Genomic DNA, 16,137 nt, shown 5'->3' on the forward strand with positions numbered 1-16,137 from the left:
ACGTTATCGGTGGGCATGCGCTGCCTGGCTGGGCTGGATTGCGACCCTAAAAGTTTAATGATTCCCTATTGAGGCACAGCTGGCTGGCTTGCTGCGCCGTACGCCAAAGTACACATCTTCGCTCTTCCACCACTGATGCAGAGTGTCCCCACCAGCCAGTCGCGGATGAATCGCCTTCGCAGCCCTCGCATCCGCCCTCGTATCACTTCCCTCGCGCAAGCCCACCTGCAGGCTACTGGCCATCTCTCGCCTAAAATCCCGATCCGTACGAAGTATGCGCCCAGCAGGTGCCAGAAGCGTCTCACCGTTGACCGGGCGGGGGGCCTACTACCTACGCAGTATAGTATCGTACATATGCACCCCTACAGTAAGTCCATGCAAATCGTGCTCCGTCGTAGCCGGTTGGATCATCGATCCCAATTATTCGCGAACCGGGGTCCGGATTATTCCCTTTCCACCCAACAATCTTGCAAGTCGCAACCAGAGAGTGCCAATACCCCATACCCAGTAGTGCCCAATAGTACGCGATCCGATGATTGTTATTCGATATCGCGCATATCGTCGTCCGTGCATACCCAGCCAGCACTTTCTTTTCGCTGTCGAGAGCGAATACCGTACTGTAGAGACTCCCTGCCACCTACTTGTCTTGTATAGGCTATGTGCGCACGTACAGCAGGCCCTCGTCGCCTTGTCCCTCGTCGTCCGCAGATTGCTCCAGCTGCTGCCGGAGCCATTCCACCGTGTCGCCCACCGAGCTCGCCGCGAGCGTGCTGTCTCCCGCCAGCGTCTGGAAGGCCTGCTGCAGCACGTCATCCGCAGACACCCTCTCGCCGGGCCAGTCGGCTGCGAACCGCCGGTTCAGGTCGTCCCACGTCCTCACCACGTCGCGGCTAGCTGCCCGCAAGTTCCTGTGCTCGTTATCCCGAGCGATGCGCGCCGCTTCGTCGTCTTGCATCGCTTGTGGATCCTGCTGATCATCTTCGGCCTCCCAGCCTGCAAGGATTATCGTTAGCGAAAAGTAATATGCGCGCCTCGGCAACCATCCATCATAATCATCGATCCTGGCTGTAACCGGTGCACACGAAGCAAACGGCTCCAACGGCGGAAAACGGGAAAAGCGAAGAGGGATAAAAAAGGGAAACGGAGAAAAGGGAAAAAGGAAAGGGATAACGCGTACGCTTTCCGGCCTCGATCAAGTCGGCAATGTGTCGTTTGAGCTCAATCCACGTAAGGAAGGCTCCGTCCTGCGCAGCGAATAGTGCTGCGTTTGCTCCCTCAGGTCCCTTCTGTCTCGCACGAATCTTGTCTCGCCATGCCCTCTCTAGGCGCCGAAGTAGCACTGCTTGGTCCCATCCGGGCCCGACTTCGTGCGTCGTAATGTAGACGCGGAACGCCTGTAGTGTCTCTGCATCCAATGCCTGCCCCTGCCCGTCGCTCCTTTGCTGTGCCTCTCCATCCCGACTGGCCAGCGCTGCATCCTGTCCTGCTCTGGGATTATTGTCGTCTTCCAAGAAATTCGATACAAGTGATCCTATCTCGGCGCGAAGTTGGTGTAATGACGGTGGCCTGGAGATGGGTGGCGTGCTTCTATGCGGTCGCACGGTAGTTTCATGCCCAAGGTGATGTGCCAAGGGCGGAGATAAAGTCCTTCCTTGCCGGGGCGGCCCATTCACATCTCTCGCAGGAAATGTGTAAAAACTGTCGCTGCCGACCCCATAGCCGGCTACGACGGGACTGTCATTGGAGTGCAACGGGGTTCCGCTCATGGGCGACGCTGGGTTGCTGTAAGTCGTGTCCAGTCGGAGCGCCTGCGCATGTCGCGCGGACGCTGTGTAGGATAGAGGCACCGTCTCGGAGCGACCGGCAGGTGCAATAAGCACTCCACCGGACGACACTATGGGAAATACTGCACTGAGCTCCCGTGCAGTCCCATCCTCATCGCGTAATCGTAGTCGTTCTTGCTTCTTCTTTCTGTCTCGACCCGTCCGCTCGCGAGCCAATAGACGGTTGCATGCTTTTATACCTGTCCACCAATGCAGCAAGGCGCGTATTCTTGATACCGGTTAAGTCGCTTTCATCCATCGTATATCGGGTTTCACTTACTGCTCCCTGTCCCGTTCATCCTCGTAATACAAATCTTTCGGATACATGTCATGAACAGTGGGGTCGCTGGCGTGGACAAGATGGTCTCGGTTGACATCCCGTCCCCATATCGCCGGACCATGCTTCTCAACGAGGGCATCTACTTCGTCGCTCAAGCTGTTCGGTTTTGCCAGATAGGCAAGGAGCTCATCGGCGTCTTGCGGGAGAGCGTCTGTCACGCGTCCCATATCGGTGATGAGACTCTTGACCGCATTGCTGTCGAACTGCGTCTTGCCACGTTTGTTCGAGCTCCATTTCGCCCGTAGTCCCAGTTTCTCGATCAATTCGTGCATCTTGTATCGAGACCGATTTTTCATGACATCTTGCCAGTCCCGCGGCTCGGCGAATGAAACCGGAGGAGGGGTACTGCTCTCCATAGTGACTTAGATCGATGCTGTTGTAAGAGCTTTGCTGTCGCTTGATACGCGCAGAAGTCTGCTAGTCGTAGCGACAATCCACGGCTCTTTCCGGCTGCAAGTATGCGAACGACTTTCTAGTGCGCTGCAAATTGATCTCCAGGCAGATTTTCGTCGAATGGCAGATGGAGACGAGAATGAGGGGTGGGGTAGAGGGTGGGTTTTCGGTAAAACGTGTACAAAATCGAAAGTCACACGAAAAAACCTGGACGGCAGGATCCCTGCTTTACCCACAACTGTAAATGGGGGTAATGGTAGCTAAGCGGAGCAGCCGCTGCGCTGTAGAAACACATTCAGCTTGATCAGCTCGCTGCAAAGAGCAGAAATCTTATAGGCGCATGCATGCAACAGCAGCTTGTGCAAAGTAAGTACCGAGGAGAGAGTGGTGGCGCGGCTGGCGGTGTAAAAGGGGGCGATTGCGTTGGATGATGGCTGGAGCAAATGGGGATGCGACGAGGTTTGTAGAAAGAAAGGAATGGGGCAGGGGGCGCTTGCAATTCCTTAAAACGAGGCCCACGCTAGCATCAGCCACACCGTGGGCCAGCCACTCACATCTTCGGGGTTACATTAATACACATGGAACTCATCCTTACAAATTTTGCCAATTCTTTGTCCGTTCGTAGAGCACAGATGTCTTTGGTTAATGATAGAAATTGTACGTCCAAAAGTTCCCTTACGCTACTCAAGATCGAGATCGCTCAGGTAAGCGGGAGAATAAAGCTAGCGAAAACATGTCGTGATTACAAAAAATTATGATACCAGCAAATATGTTTACTAACCAGTCTGCTTGGAGTTCGTCCTCCCCTAGCATCGAAAGGGATGTCGTAAGGTGAAAGGGTTCCCCCAATCCTAGTATCATAGGGTCTTCGGCGTAGGCTGCTCGTCCATTTCCAGAATCCTTCTCAAATCTTCGTCCACTTCGAACACAGCTTCCCTCGGCGCTAGGCCTTTCTGAATTAGGTCCTCCAGCGTCAATCTCCCATCGACATCCTCATCAAGCAACGACTTCAGCTCTCTGACTCTCTGGGTGACGTCTTCGATCTCTACAATCCCATCCATGAGCTCTTTCACATGGGCGGCAGGAACTCCAATCTGAATACTTCGATATGACAACTTCTCCAGCCTCAGTGTCCTCTCAGGATCCCATTGCACCCTCACTGTTCCTGTTCTTCCTTCTCCCTTGCTCTTTGCTTCCTTCACACTGGAGTGGTGCGATAGGACAGCGTTTCGTAAAAGACCAAGAAAGGTCGATTGCTTCATTCTCAGAGCGAGAATGTGCGCTTGACCCTGGTCTTTGTAAGAGTAACCGGACCGGTACAGCATCCACGCCCAGGAAGGCTTTATCCAGGTCATTCTTGTTACGCTGAAGTTTGGTGATGCATCCAGTTTCTGGTTTGCGACTGCTGGGATGGCAATGGTTGAGGGATAGGCCTGGTAGACGGTGATTGTGTCGGAGTCGAATCTAGCTCGTATCTGGCGATACGGGGTGGACGGAGAGGGTAGCGCCATGGAGGAGTTTCCTAGGGACTTTGACGCCGTAGAAGTCACGGCAAGTGAAGCGCTGGGAATAGCAGACTATGCAAATGTTGGAAGGATGCTGGCGATATCGGATTTGTGTTCTCAATACTCCTCGAGGGACCTTTATTCATAAATCAGCTTGGACAAGGCCACAGGACAGCAAATTTGCTTCAAGATCAGTCGCCCTCCGCCCTTTCCAGTAACTGGCGCTGGTATACGGAGTAGTCCGCTCAGGCTGAGTTTTTTTCAGCTGTACAACATTTGAAAGGGCTGTGTTGGACACCCGAGCTTGCCCACGTCAAGCAGCTCTTGACTGCAGCCGTGACGCTTCATCTTCTTGCCCAGTATGGAGAAACCCATGCTGTTAGTCAATGGACAAAGATGATGAATCTCTCGTCCTCACCCTTTGAGTAGGGTATGTAATCAATGTTGGAGGTGAGACGGAAGTTCCCATCCAATCCCCTGCGGCTAAGTGCAGTGTGGGGAAGTCCGATCCCTTCTTGGGAAGCTTCTCTGGACCTCACCTCACCTCACCTCTAGCTGGGGAAACCTCAGTCTCCCCTTTCGTAAGGTACATCTCAACACCAATGCCTGAGAGAACAGTGTTGGTCCTCAGCGCTCTCTGCATCACCTCCAAGCGGAAAACGTCGTGCCACACGGCCATGTGCCACGCCTTCTCTCCGCCAATCGAACCGAGATGTGCGGCTGTGCCATGTCGTATTTTTAGCGCGCCGCCCACCACCTTGATGCAACACTGGATCAGGCTGGATCTTGCGAGACGGCTTGAGGGCCTGGCCTTGCGCGCCGCTTCGTCGCTTCGACATTCACTGTTGTTCATCCTCACGGCTGGCCGCTCTCGTCGTCTGCTGGTGCAGTTGACTTTCCAATCCAATCTTCGCTGACACCGACCATCTGGAAAACGGTTGCACGGTACCTGCCGGAGATAGATTGCATCCAGCAGCTCAGCCTGGTCCATTTCCACAACCTGCAGCTGTTAAACATTGATCTTGCTCGAAAGCATCGCAAATGGCCTTCAATCCCTAGGTGAAGGTCCCCTTCGAACATGCTCGGAACCTGACCACAAAGCCCGACGCAATCGACTATCCCCTCCTTCGTCAATTGCGCCGTCCCATCAATTTCAGCCGCTCCGTAAATAATGCGCGAGGCTGTCGAATGCTGAACCAGGCACCCGCATCTTCCGGTTCCTTAGAACACTAGACTCTGACACGACCAAGTCTGCGTGAACCACCACCTTTGGGCTCCCCTTTCAACGCTTGACCGTTTTTGATTGCTGCCGGAAAACTTAATCCACGGGCCTGAGCTGAGCGCGGCGCGAGAGCGCAGCCAGAGCGCACAGCCATGGAGAGAGTTCCGCCTTCTCTACGGACGGCATCTCCCACCACCGCTAGGAAGACCTCGGTCGATCAGATACCATCGGCTCTTCGCGTCGGGTCTCCAATTGTCGAGCAAGGGACAACCCCAATGCAACAGCGACCATCATCCCTCAGACGACAGAATACATCAGGCTCCGAAAGGCTGGTTTCGCAGCTGTTCCCCTCCCGTCCGCCGTCAACCATATCCTCTGCCAGCCCGGACTGGCCGTCTTCGAGACGAACTTCGTACCCTTCCCCGCTTGTACCTGCCGCAGATACCTCGTACCGACCACCACGTCCTCCCGCTCCCCCGTCATTCCCAGAGGACACTTCCTATGTCTCTAGTCCTGACCTTTTCGATCAACACCATGTTCCTCCTCTGTCACGAGAGAGTAGTACAAAACGTATCCTCAACCGCTTCACTTCATTCCGGTCCAGGGGTCGGGAATACAATAAGCTTAAGGATGAAGAAGGTGTCCAGGCTAGGGGGCGGTTAGGGGAGGTCGAGGAGGTGGATGAGCCGATAGGATGTGATATAAGTGGATATGATAGCCTGCCGATGCAAAAGTTCGAGCCGATGAGGCCAAAGAACACCGCCGGTTTCGCTCAACAACATGGAGACGTCAGCGAGGCTGGATATGCGGCCCAGTATGCAGCAGAATACCACAGGTTGGAAAGCCAGCTTGGAGCCGGCATGAGCTCTATCGTCGAAGTCCCCTTCACGTATAAGCCAGAAGCTTCTCAACCAATAGCAACCCACAGACGCGGACCATCGTCTGGTGCAGCTGTCGACTTTGCAACGGGTATTGCCGCTCAGAGGAAAGCGGAGAAAACCGGTGATATAGTCGCAGTTTCAGGTATCACGTCTTGCCCTATTGTCCTAAACCAAATGTCTGACTTAACCCAGAGATACCCGTCGACATATCCGAAACCTTTGGAGGCACTGATATAGAGACTCGCAGCGTGACGAGTACCAATAAGAATAGCGGCCCCGGTTCAAAGACCAGCTACTACTTTCCGCCGGATCCTGACATGCCCGCGTGGAGACCATTCTCCATGGGTTGGCCTTGGTTATCCATGCTTGTCATCATAGCGCTCTTTCTCGCCGGCCTCCAAGAGTATCTATGCCAGCTTTCCCTAAAGCGATCCAGGGAGGATCCCGAAGGAGGCCTGATTAAATTCAAGAAACCACAGGAGTTGTCCGTTGCGGAGTATTTCACCTGGAAATATGCTCCCGTACTCTTCTTCGTCATCTACGGTATCATGTGGCAAGTCACGGATTTTGAAGTCAAACGGCTGGAACCCTTTTACCAGCTATCAAAGCAGACGGGCGCGACGGCTGGAGAGTCGCTGAATATGGACTATCTTACCTTCATGTCCTGGCTCGTGCCACTTCGGGCTCTTCGTCATAAGCAATATGCCGTTATATACGTGTCGCTCTCAACTCTGGTTGCTGGTAGTCTAGTACCAGTCTTGCAATCGGCTTCAGTGAACGTCTATCCCCCAAAGAAGGAGCGCAAAACAGACGACTGGAAGTCTATCCGCATTGATCCTCCATGGTCAAGGGCGGTTACGGCATGCCTCATCTTCGTCGCGATTTGCGGTTGTGTGCTCATCTACGAGATGCGGCGCAAGAGCGGTCTCCTCTCAGATCCCAAAGGAATCGCCGGTGTCGCAGCAATGGCTACAAGAAGTCACATTCTGACAGATTTCCAAGGCCTCGACACTGCGCCATTGCACAAGATTCATAAGCAGCTCCGACATCGACGGTACATTCTTCACAAGAGTTCTTTATGGCAGGGTGAATATATTAGCAGCAAAGAGAAGATCCGCGAGCACGGCACCGACCCTAGGCCAGTAATGCTTCGGCTGCGAGCCGGCGTGCCGTACATATGCTTCATCATATGCTTCTCGGTCTCAATACCCATCTTCATCTTCGTCGAAGGCGCGAACAAAGTGACGGAAACGCTTCCTTGGTTACTTACCGCCTTGGCCATCCTCATCAAACTCTTGTGGGGAACAATGAACTGCAACATCCGTATGCTCGAACCCTTCCACATCCTCTCCCGCCGCTACGCGCCCGCCAGAACCCTGACCCTCGATTACACCGGCACAAACCCCATCTTCCTCCCCTTCAAAGCCCTCCTCAACAAACACTACCTCGTCGCCCTCGTCGGCTGGGGTTCCATCCTCGCTGAAATTCTAACCGTGTGCGTCTCGTCCTTCTCCGTCGACGGAAAGCGCTTCATCCCCGGCCACGGTGTAGACGACGAAGACGACGGCATCGACGACTCGCGCGCCAACACGGACGAAACGTTCCGCAGCTTCTGGATCTCCTTCTCCCTCGTCATGGGCATCCTCTTCGCGCTCGTCTGCATCGCCTGCCTCGTGTACGTCAAGCGGAGCCACAAGTTCATGCCCCGGCAGATCGGCACCATCGCCTCCGTGCTCGCCTTCATCCACCAGTCCAAGATGCTCGTCACGTTTGTCGATACGGAGAAGTTCAATAGTTGGCAGATGACGCGGTATTTGGAGAAGCAGGGGAAGACGTATGGTCTCGGCTGGTATTCGGGGAGGGATGGTGATAGTTATTGTGGGATTGATGAGGAGCCGATACTGGCGAGTTATAAGTATGGGGTGGATTTTAGGGATGGGAGGTTGTTGCCGAATCAGGCGGGGTCGTGGCAGTATTTGGAGGGATAGTTTGTTGGATTGAGGGTGAGGTGTGGGATGCATTTTGGTGGTCTTGGGATTTTGCTAGGGTTTCGGAGGATTTTGTGTTGGTATGTTTATGCATTTGTGATACCTACAATGATTTTTAGCGGGGAGCTGTCAACAATGTCTTGAAACGAAGTGTGATCAGTATTATTATGACAACAGTCCTTTATATTATATTCTTTCCTAGCGCCACCGTATATGTATCTCTGAGATCCGAAAATAAGACGCCCAAACTCCACCATGCTGGTATCGCGCGATCTAAACATCCAAACCCCAAACATCTCTCCTCTATCCGATTACGCCTCATTATTCACCGTCTGCACCAACCAATCCATGCCCTCTGTAATCCCCCGCCCATCAATCGCCGAGCACGCGACAATACTCCAATTCCGATCTTTCAGTTCGCCCAACCTTAGCGCCTCGCTGATCTCCCCGGCCCCCTTCGCGCCGGGTTGATCCTGCTTGTTTGCGAAGACGAGCAGGGCCGCGTCGCGGAGTTCCTCCTCGTTGAGCATGGCGGCGAGCTCCTCGGCGGCCGTCGACAGGCGCTCGATGTCGGTGCTGTCGATGACGAAGATGACTGCGGCCGTGTTGGCATAGTAGCAGCGCCAGTAGGGGCGGATGGAGGTTTGGCCGCCGAGGTCCTATTCAAAAGATATCCAGTTAGGGAGGTGGGTTGGGAGGGAAGAGGGGAGGGAAGAGGGGAGGGAAGAGGGGAGGGAAGAGGGGAGGGAAGAGGGGAGGGAAGAGGGGAGGGAAGAGGGGAGGGAAGAGGGGAGGGAGGAGGGGAGGGGGAAGAGGTTACCCAGACGTTGAAATTTAGGTTCTTGTACGTTACGGATTCGACGTTGAAGCCGATTGTGGGGACGGTGGTGACGACTTCGCCGATCTGGGAGAGGAGGGGGTTAGTCGTGAGTTAGTGCTCGTGAATATTTGTTGGATGAATGCGGTACCTTTAATCTGTATAATAGGGTTGTCTTGCCCGCGTTGTCCTATTCACTATTTGTCAACTCGGATTGCAGACGATTAGGGGAGGGAAGATGATGTAGCCGTACAAGCCCCAATATCAATATCCGAATCTCCTTCTTCTTCCAGAACAGCGACGAGAATGTCGACAGGTAGCCGCCCATATCTGAGAATTGTACTGCGCCGACCCGAGGTGCGCCGCTTTTGTGGGATATGCTCGCCGCTTGTTGCGATTCTGGGGTCTTGGGGAAAGAAGGGGCCGAACCGAGCGTCCAGGTAACTGAGGTCGGCGGTCTGGATAGACTCGGAAGTGGCCTCGGATCGGTCGATATGTACAGAGAGGGGTGGCGCTGTTTGTTGCGTGCAATACGGCGGCCTCCGTTGTCGTTGAACTTTGGTGACCCTGGATGAATGCAAACGCCGCAAACACCGAGGCGGTGGTTCGGTGGGGTTGTTTTTCCGGCGCCGACGTCATTGCTTTGGTGGAGATCCATCCGTAGTCCAACTACAGAGTTGAAGCCCGTCAACATCTCGAAGGTAGCTGGAGAATATTTCTGCGACATATGATATGGTAATCTGATGGGACTACGGTACTTAAAACAACGGGATTTGTACTTTTCATGTAATGTTTTCATCACCACCTTTCACTTCAGGGTCCACTCCATCCTTGTTTTCACTCATGCCCGTTCAGCTTCCTTTACAGAGTCTCTGTCTCCAGTAATTTTTTCTATGGCGCTCATCATGTTAGGTCGTCTCAAAAAGATGATGCGCTTTGCCCACAACAACGTCATCTTGCGGGAGAACTGCACCATTATTTGCCATCTACAAATAATCTATCACATGCTTGCTTCTGAAAACCTAGAGGGCGGCCGAACATCTGTTTGCCATGACCTATAGAGCAACCACCTCCTTTACCGCACCTTTCTGTCTTCCTCTATCGTTATAAACTGCGATATTCGTGCCCCGTCTCTCCCAAGTCTGCTTATATATTTCCATGTTCAATTTCTGTAACTTCGGTATATCTTAAAGTCCAATAATGCCATGTTCCTATGTGGACCTGTCGCCTTTCACCACCGCCTTTACAGGACTGGGTGGTGCACACCCCGGTCACCACACTCCAGTCACGAGGCCGCAGTGAGGCCGCAGTGATTCCGCCCTTCTTTCACAGGAAGAGGTGCAGTATGTGCCGCTCGGACCAAGTAAATCGTCGCCTTGCTAGTCTGCCTGATTCTACTTCTTGTACTTCCCTTCCCACCTTCGGTCTTTCCCCTTATGCACCGCAACCCCACACTGTTTCCAACCACTGCCGTCTCGACCCAGCGCTGCAGATTACTTTCAAGTCTCTTCTGCATATTTGCATATTCTCAGCCACCTTAGTACCTCTTCACTCGCTTTTCCCTTCTCTTATATCAACCTTGTTCACAAGTCTGACAATGGCCACCTCCACTCCCGCCAAGAGCGCTACCGTATCTATGGCCCCAGCTGTAGGTGATCCCCACAAACATGTAAACATCTTCAGCTTATACGAAGCCGTCGCCCTCGGCATCCGTGCCTTTCTCAGCGGCGACTACTGCTGCGTCCAAGCCAGTTTCCGCCCCAGTCTCTAGTGACATGTCCGCGGAGACTGGTGACAATCCATCGGCCCTCAGTGGCACAGCTACAAGTCGCTTGCCAGCGGCCGCTCCCACCCACGGCTCGTCGGCTACGGCTCGAGGTTCTCCCACGGCACTCCAACTTCCTGATGGCCGTGATTACATTCATTCCAACCTGGGTAACTGGGAAGAGTTGCCGATCCCAGCCGGTTACGACGGCGGCAGGACCACTACGAAGGTATCTGATCCTAATGTAACTTCCCACAACTACATAATATCTAAACCCTACTAACCCTTGACTGCAGCGCGCCGGCTCCATGGTCAACTCTGTCGGCAAAGACCCTCGCGCCTTTCTTGCTCCTCCCACCAATGGGTCTTGGTCGTCCAAGCGTCCATCGGCCCAGGAAGTTCAGAAGAACGGCCTGGATAACTGGCGATGGAAGGAAACGAAAGGGGAGAAAGCCGAGAGGCTTCTGTTGCAAGGCAAGGCACAGGCTCAAGAGCGGACTGCAGCACGGAAAGCCTCAGTGTCCAGGATGACGCTTGATGAAATTGTTGAGAAGTTCGCTCCACGCCCGCGTCAACCAGCAGTAGCCAGCGTACCGCAACACGCCAAAGCACAGCAGACCTCTCGCGGCCTACCCCAGCCGATGCCCTCGGATTACCGCCGCCACAAGGGGCAAGGGTTTGTGGATCGTTATAGGCCTGAAGCCAACAGTTACCGTCGCCCTGCCGCGGACTGCTATCGGCCTTCCTATGCGCGTTCCACCGCGTCATCGAGGGCTCATGAGATTTGCTCACCGGTGACAGCAGAGGCGGACACAAGGCTCTCGCGTCTAGCTTCTCGTGGACCGGAGCATGTACCAGTGAAGAAGTGAGTTATTCTGCCACCGCGATCCCATGGGCTGCCATCGCCTCCGAAGACCAAATCCCCTGAGCTTCTGGATAGCCGGCCGCCAACGCGAGAATCTTCATCCTCTGGTATCAGGTCCGCAAACTTTACGACCGGTCCATACCTTTCCCCCACATCCAGAGAAGGCTCTATCAAGTCGCCGGCCCCTGTACCAACGCCAACTCGGCCCTCTCCCGCGCAATCTGATGCCGTCAAGTCCGCCAATACTAGCGCGAAGGGAGAGGCGGACCGGATCAAACCGAAGGAGGCAGATTTGAGAACCTCCAATGCATCCACGAAGGCGTCCGCGCGTCAGACACAATTGACGGCTGCAAATTTCCTAGACAATGAGCTGACAATGCTTCCACCGTCCTTGCAGGCCAAATTGGCTAACCCGACGCTGCCGCCGCCGTCAGCTCTGCGACATAAACGCCCTCGAGCCGCGGATGAGGCTGAGGAAAATGAGTTCGCAAAGCCGACCATCTCCAAGAAGCCGAAGATTTCAGTCCCCTCGGCGGGTGCAAGGGCTGCCACGAAGAAAAAAGTTCCCACGGTGAAGAACGTTGCGACAAAGAAGGCTGTTGCCACCAGAAAGGCCGTCGCGACGAAGAAGGCTGGCGTTGAGAAACCTGCATGCCAGCGGCGACCGGACCATGCGGGTATGAAGCGCAAGCGCGCCCGTGACGGTGACGATGCGTTTGATAGCAAGAAAGTGGGCAAAAATTGCAAGCGGCAGAAGACACCGCTGGCAGATAGCTCTGGAGAGTCAGACTGTGAATCCGACGTGGACGACTTCATTGTTCACGACACACCCCAGGTAACGCGGAGGAGAAAGAAGAGTGGTGGAGCGGCCAGGAAGTTCGTCAAGGGCTAGAAGCCTCTTCCTCTCGCACAATCAGCTTCCAAACCCTGGCAATCTCGAATGTCCTGACTCACACTGACCCCCACCGTTGCACGCACTTAGCTGGACCTCGGGACGCACTTGACGTTCGCTCGTGATGTTCTTTCCTGGTACTCCTCCCTGATCGAAGTTTCGCTGGTAGGCCGAACTGGTTTCCAACAACCATTCTGTGTTTCTTTCGCATTTCTCAGCATTTCCTTTACACTTTTCGAGGGACAAGCGATTCTGGCCTTATCCATCTTATTGCAAGCGTTATTTCAGGTTCTTGTTTTCTCACGGTTCAGTGTTTGTCAATGCTTCTGACGATGCGCCATCAATCGCGCAAGGTCATCTTCAAGGGGGGGTTGCGTCATATCTGTTTTGGTCTCTAGTTTCGACGAGCTCGATACCCCATCTTTCTTGTATACTTCTCATCTGCTGGTCTGCCCTCTTTCCACAGGTTCATAGAATGGTCACATCTTCTAATCTAAAAATCGTTCTCCAAATTCATACGTGATAAATCGCCTATGTGAAGCGGCGGTTGACTACCAATGCAGAACACCGCCAGCTGGTCTGATAAGCGAGGGTCTTGTGCATTTTATGGTCCATTTTCCGTGGGTCACAGAACGACAACCTTACCGATTTGATAGAGCCGAAATCCGTGGTCCCACTCTGGCATGTTTCCATAAGCGGTGCGTGCCTTCCCTTTTTGCATCTGCTCCTGGACTTCGCGCTAATATTGTTTACCACCCTGTACAAACGCAAACCCAAAGCACACAAACCTCTCTCTACATGCTTTCCTGAGATTATTACATTACCGCCTTCTCGGCGGGGCACGTGGAGTGCGCACTGGGATTCAATCGTGGAAATTCTGGCTCAGCTGAGCCTTTCACCATCACTGCAATCCCAGCCTACCTGCAAGATTCGCCACTTCGAGAAGGTTCACTTGAGCGCGCCTTCAGCTCTTCCTCTTCACTCCGCTTGGGTCTCTTCCACTCACCTCACCTCTTCTCCTCTTTGGAGTCCACACCACCTTCCTTCTCATTTGGATCCCTCATAGTCGTGCACTCGCGATGCCGCCTTCAGATCGCTTCGATTCTGTTGCCAACACTTCAAACACTTGCCCGGAAAAGTTCAGCGACCACAATGGCCGTCTGCCTATTGATCAGGAGGGGCATCGCCCTGGATTTCGACAAGAAGAGCAGGACCTTCCGCGTCCTCCACCTCCTCCGCCGCCTCCTCCAGGCACACCCCCACCAGAGAACATGCCCCGGAGCAGAAAGCGCAGGGCCACGGACTTGGACGGCCTTGTACATCCTTCTCGCCGCATGCGTGCTCGGCAAGAGTCGTCGGATGCCAGTGATGAGGAGCAGCGGCCTAAACCAGCCCGCGGCGACAAGCCTGGAGGAGGCCCAAAATACAAAGCCACAGACGCAAACCTTATTCCGCTTGGTACTCGCCGCAAGAGGCCGGAAGATAACAGCGTTTCAGTTAGTCTGGGTGTTGCACCAGTTGGCGCAGAGAGGCCGCCTTCTCCCACCGAGAAAAAGCTTAATGGTAACCAGTCTCAACCGGTAGCGACTCCAACGCCACAAATTGGTAAGCCTGAAGCGACTGCGGCTTTCAGACCGGATAGATTGACATGCCCAGTATCCGCCGAAGGTATCGTACGCTTCGACAATGCGACAGGCACATGCGGTCAAGTCAGAGGCGATACCCGTCAAACCGCAGTCTCTGATACCCGCGAATCGATTGATACACGCGACAAAGTGAGAGATTATGGTACAAGTGAATCTGGCACTGTGGATTCATATCGACAAGCACCTCATTCAAGCAATGAGCGGATGCACGAGCGTGAGGCAGTTAACCGACATCGCACGCGCGCCTCCCGTCACATTGACGAGTTTGATCGGACTCACAGGAATGACAGGTCCGTTCGATACAGCCGTGATAGATCCCGGTCTCCGCGCGGACGCCATGAACAAGCAGCGTCCGGCTCTAGGACCCGGCGCGCTCCATCTCCTTGGCCAAGGCGTGATTATCGCAAAGATCCTCGCGCGGAAGGTGTGCTGGACCGCTCACCAGGTTTGGGTCCCGATGAGTACGATTCACTCCGTCCGTTGATCGGCAATAGTGAGGGGTCAAGCCGTTACGAATCAACTGCCCGCCGCCGTAATTATCCTTCCCATGCAGACCGAAACGAGCGAGCTTACGATGACATTGATTATCATCGCCCTGACGAGGATTATCATTCAAGATCGGGACTGTATGAGAATCGGTCTCGCGACGATGACTGGGAACATCACAGCTTCTATCGCGAGGCTTCCTATGATGAAGGTGCGCTGAATAATTCATCTGGGTATGAGAACGATCGTCGACGCTATCGGTCTCGCGAGGAACCTTCGCGGTACCGACATGAAGGTGGCAATGGATACATGCGCGATGACCAATACGGCGAGGGTTCTCTGCGACGGTACGATCGAGGTCCTCATGCCTTTCCCCCGCCATACCACGGCTACGAAGAGCTCGAACGGCACCCAGGCCGACACCACCATGAGAAAGAGCGAAATGGCCGATACGAGCAGCTTGACCGGCATCGATACGCGTATGACAGGACCAAGCGACATTACGAGCAGGGTGATATGACGAACGATACCGCGAACAGTCGTTTCGATGAGGCCGCCGCGGACACGGAATTCAAGATCAAAGGCCGTCACCGGGAGCTCACGGGGCACGCTCATCGTGACAAAGAGTTTGACAGAGAGCATGACCGTTCTGGACCTTACAGAAAGAGTCGATCTGACGCCAGAAAGAAGCATAACCTCAGAGAGAGGCCTGAGGAGACACGCGAAGGACACGACGGCCATGGATGTCAGCACCAAAAAGAGCATTACCATCAAAGGAACCTTCGCTTGTCTCCTTACGAATTCAGCGAGAAGCGCCGCTCCAACGAGAATCATCGCAAGCAACCAGACGGTGCCAAGTATGGTCAAGAGCCAAGCGGCACCTACAAGAACGATCGTCCGGCCGTAGGAGCCCCATATGATCACGTTAAAGACCGGACGGTATCTCAAAATTGCACTCGGGGTGGTACTTTGCGTGATGGGCACTTTGAACGTAACAACGAGCGGACTGAGGGGAAGCAGAATCGGAACACCGGACGCGACGAGCTTCATGAACGAGAAAGACTCGGAGTAGACCTAGCCGAACAAGGGCGACGCAAGGAGAATCTCCGCCGCCGCGAAGGTAATAGAAAGCCAAAGGATACCAACAAGGTGAAGGTACATGAGCGCGCAGTTGAACCCGATGTTTCTCCAGTCAGTGTGCATGACAGAGCTAAAGATCATATAGCCTAGCCTTGCGTCAAGGATAACACGAGACCCAAAGAGAGAGCATCTCCGACAGAAGGCAAGATGAGAACTTTAAGCCTGGGATGGGAGGCAAGTCTGGTATTGGAGGAGAAGCAGCGCGGTGTAGCAGTGCTCGGAAGTGAAGCCAGGGGAGGAATAGAGGTCGGAAACAGACTGGGAGGCAAAGACTATTTACCTTAACAGACTGCAACGGAGCACATGGCAGGCTTCAACAGCATGTCATTTGTTCTGGTGTTGCTGATTTGGGGTCTCGGGTGGAAGGTGCTGGG

General features: G+C 54.0%; 7 protein-coding genes across 7 annotated transcripts; 4 read left to right on the top strand and 3 right to left on the bottom strand.

Annotated features, from left to right (window-relative positions):
- The first annotated feature begins 11 nt into the window (after positions 1 to 11).
- EI97DRAFT_31623 (uncharacterized protein) lies at positions 12 to 853 on the top strand. Its single transcript, XM_033794655.1, has one exon. The coding sequence runs from the start codon at positions 136 to 138 to the stop codon at positions 652 to 654; it is 519 nt and encodes a 172-aa protein (XP_033659053.1). The 5' UTR covers positions 12 to 135; the 3' UTR covers positions 655 to 853.
- Positions 450 to 2,667, bottom strand: EI97DRAFT_31616 (uncharacterized protein). Its single transcript, XM_033794654.1, has 3 exons — positions 2,104 to 2,667; positions 1,178 to 2,052; positions 450 to 993 (listed from the first exon to the last, which is right to left on the bottom strand). The coding sequence occupies exons 1-3, from the start codon at positions 2,517 to 2,519 to the stop codon at positions 656 to 658; spliced, it is 1,629 nt and encodes a 542-aa protein (XP_033659054.1). The 5' UTR covers positions 2,520 to 2,667; the 3' UTR covers positions 450 to 655.
- Positions 2,668 to 3,124: 457 nt separating this feature from the next.
- On the bottom strand, positions 3,125 to 4,190 carry EI97DRAFT_31748 (uncharacterized protein). Its single transcript, XM_033794664.1, has one exon. The coding sequence runs from the start codon at positions 4,065 to 4,067 to the stop codon at positions 3,414 to 3,416; it is 654 nt and encodes a 217-aa protein (XP_033659055.1). The 5' UTR covers positions 4,068 to 4,190; the 3' UTR covers positions 3,125 to 3,413.
- Positions 4,191 to 5,244: 1,054 nt separating this feature from the next.
- Positions 5,245 to 8,236, top strand: EI97DRAFT_31720 (uncharacterized protein). The gene is made up of 2 exons (XM_033794660.1): positions 5,245 to 6,306; positions 6,357 to 8,236. The coding sequence occupies exons 1-2, from the start codon at positions 5,436 to 5,438 to the stop codon at positions 8,150 to 8,152; spliced, it is 2,667 nt and encodes an 888-aa protein (XP_033659056.1). The 5' UTR covers positions 5,245 to 5,435; the 3' UTR covers positions 8,153 to 8,236.
- EI97DRAFT_473049 (ADP-ribosylation factor family protein) lies at positions 8,196 to 9,297 on the bottom strand (the record flags this gene model as incomplete). Its single annotated transcript, XM_033801869.1, has 4 exons — positions 8,196 to 8,811; positions 8,973 to 9,056; positions 9,121 to 9,159; positions 9,223 to 9,297. 4 exons carry the CDS (start codon positions 9,295 to 9,297, stop codon positions 8,464 to 8,466), a joined length of 546 nt encoding a protein of 181 aa, XP_033659057.1. The 3' UTR covers positions 8,196 to 8,463.
- Positions 9,298 to 10,566: 1,269 nt separating this feature from the next.
- On the top strand, positions 10,567 to 12,972 carry EI97DRAFT_498089 (uncharacterized protein; the record flags this gene model as incomplete). The annotated part of the gene is made up of 4 exons (XM_033802537.1): positions 10,567 to 10,621; positions 10,653 to 10,963; positions 11,031 to 11,599; positions 11,675 to 12,972. The coding sequence occupies 4 exons, from the start codon at positions 10,567 to 10,569 to the stop codon at positions 12,489 to 12,491; spliced, it is 1,752 nt and encodes a 583-aa protein (XP_033659058.1). The 3' UTR covers positions 12,492 to 12,972.
- Positions 12,973 to 13,570: 598 nt separating this feature from the next.
- Positions 13,571 to 16,133, top strand: EI97DRAFT_463836 (uncharacterized protein; the record flags this gene model as incomplete). The annotated part of the gene is made up of 4 exons (XM_033801382.1): positions 13,571 to 14,096; positions 14,148 to 14,266; positions 14,319 to 14,598; positions 14,691 to 16,133. The coding sequence occupies 4 exons, from the start codon at positions 13,571 to 13,573 to the stop codon at positions 15,851 to 15,853; spliced, it is 2,088 nt and encodes a 695-aa protein (XP_033659059.1). The 3' UTR covers positions 15,854 to 16,133.
- Between the last annotated feature and the right edge of the window lie 4 nt (positions 16,134 to 16,137).

The sequence above is a fragment of the Westerdykella ornata genome (genome assembly GCF_010094085.1).
Source record: "Westerdykella ornata strain CBS 379.55 unplaced genomic scaffold EI97scaffold_1, whole genome shotgun sequence".
In the NCBI taxonomy this organism is placed as follows: domain Eukaryota; kingdom Fungi; phylum Ascomycota; class Dothideomycetes; order Pleosporales; family Sporormiaceae; genus Westerdykella; species Westerdykella ornata.

Coding starts and splice junctions, on each gene's coding strand:
- EI97DRAFT_31623 (XM_033794655.1), top strand. CDS start 136: ATGCAGAGTGTCCCCACCAGCCAGTCGCGGATGAATCGCCTTCGCAGC.
- EI97DRAFT_31616 (XM_033794654.1), bottom strand. CDS start 2,519: ATGGAGAGCAGTACCCCTCCTCCGGTTTCATTCGCCGAGCCGCGGGAC. Junction 2,053..2,103: donor GATGAACGGGACAGGGAGCA/GTAAGTGAAACC, acceptor ACCGGTATCAAG/AATACGCGCCTTGCTGCATT. Junction 994..1,177: donor CTTGATCGAGGCCGGAAAGC/GTACGCGTTATC, acceptor TAATCCTTGCAG/GCTGGGAGGCCGAAGATGAT.
- EI97DRAFT_31748 (XM_033794664.1), bottom strand. CDS start 4,067: ATGGCGCTACCCTCTCCGTCCACCCCGTATCGCCAGATACGAGCTAGA.
- EI97DRAFT_31720 (XM_033794660.1), top strand. CDS start 5,436: ATGGAGAGAGTTCCGCCTTCTCTACGGACGGCATCTCCCACCACCGCT. Junction 6,307..6,356: donor TGATATAGTCGCAGTTTCAG/GTATCACGTCTT, acceptor GACTTAACCCAG/AGATACCCGTCGACATATCC.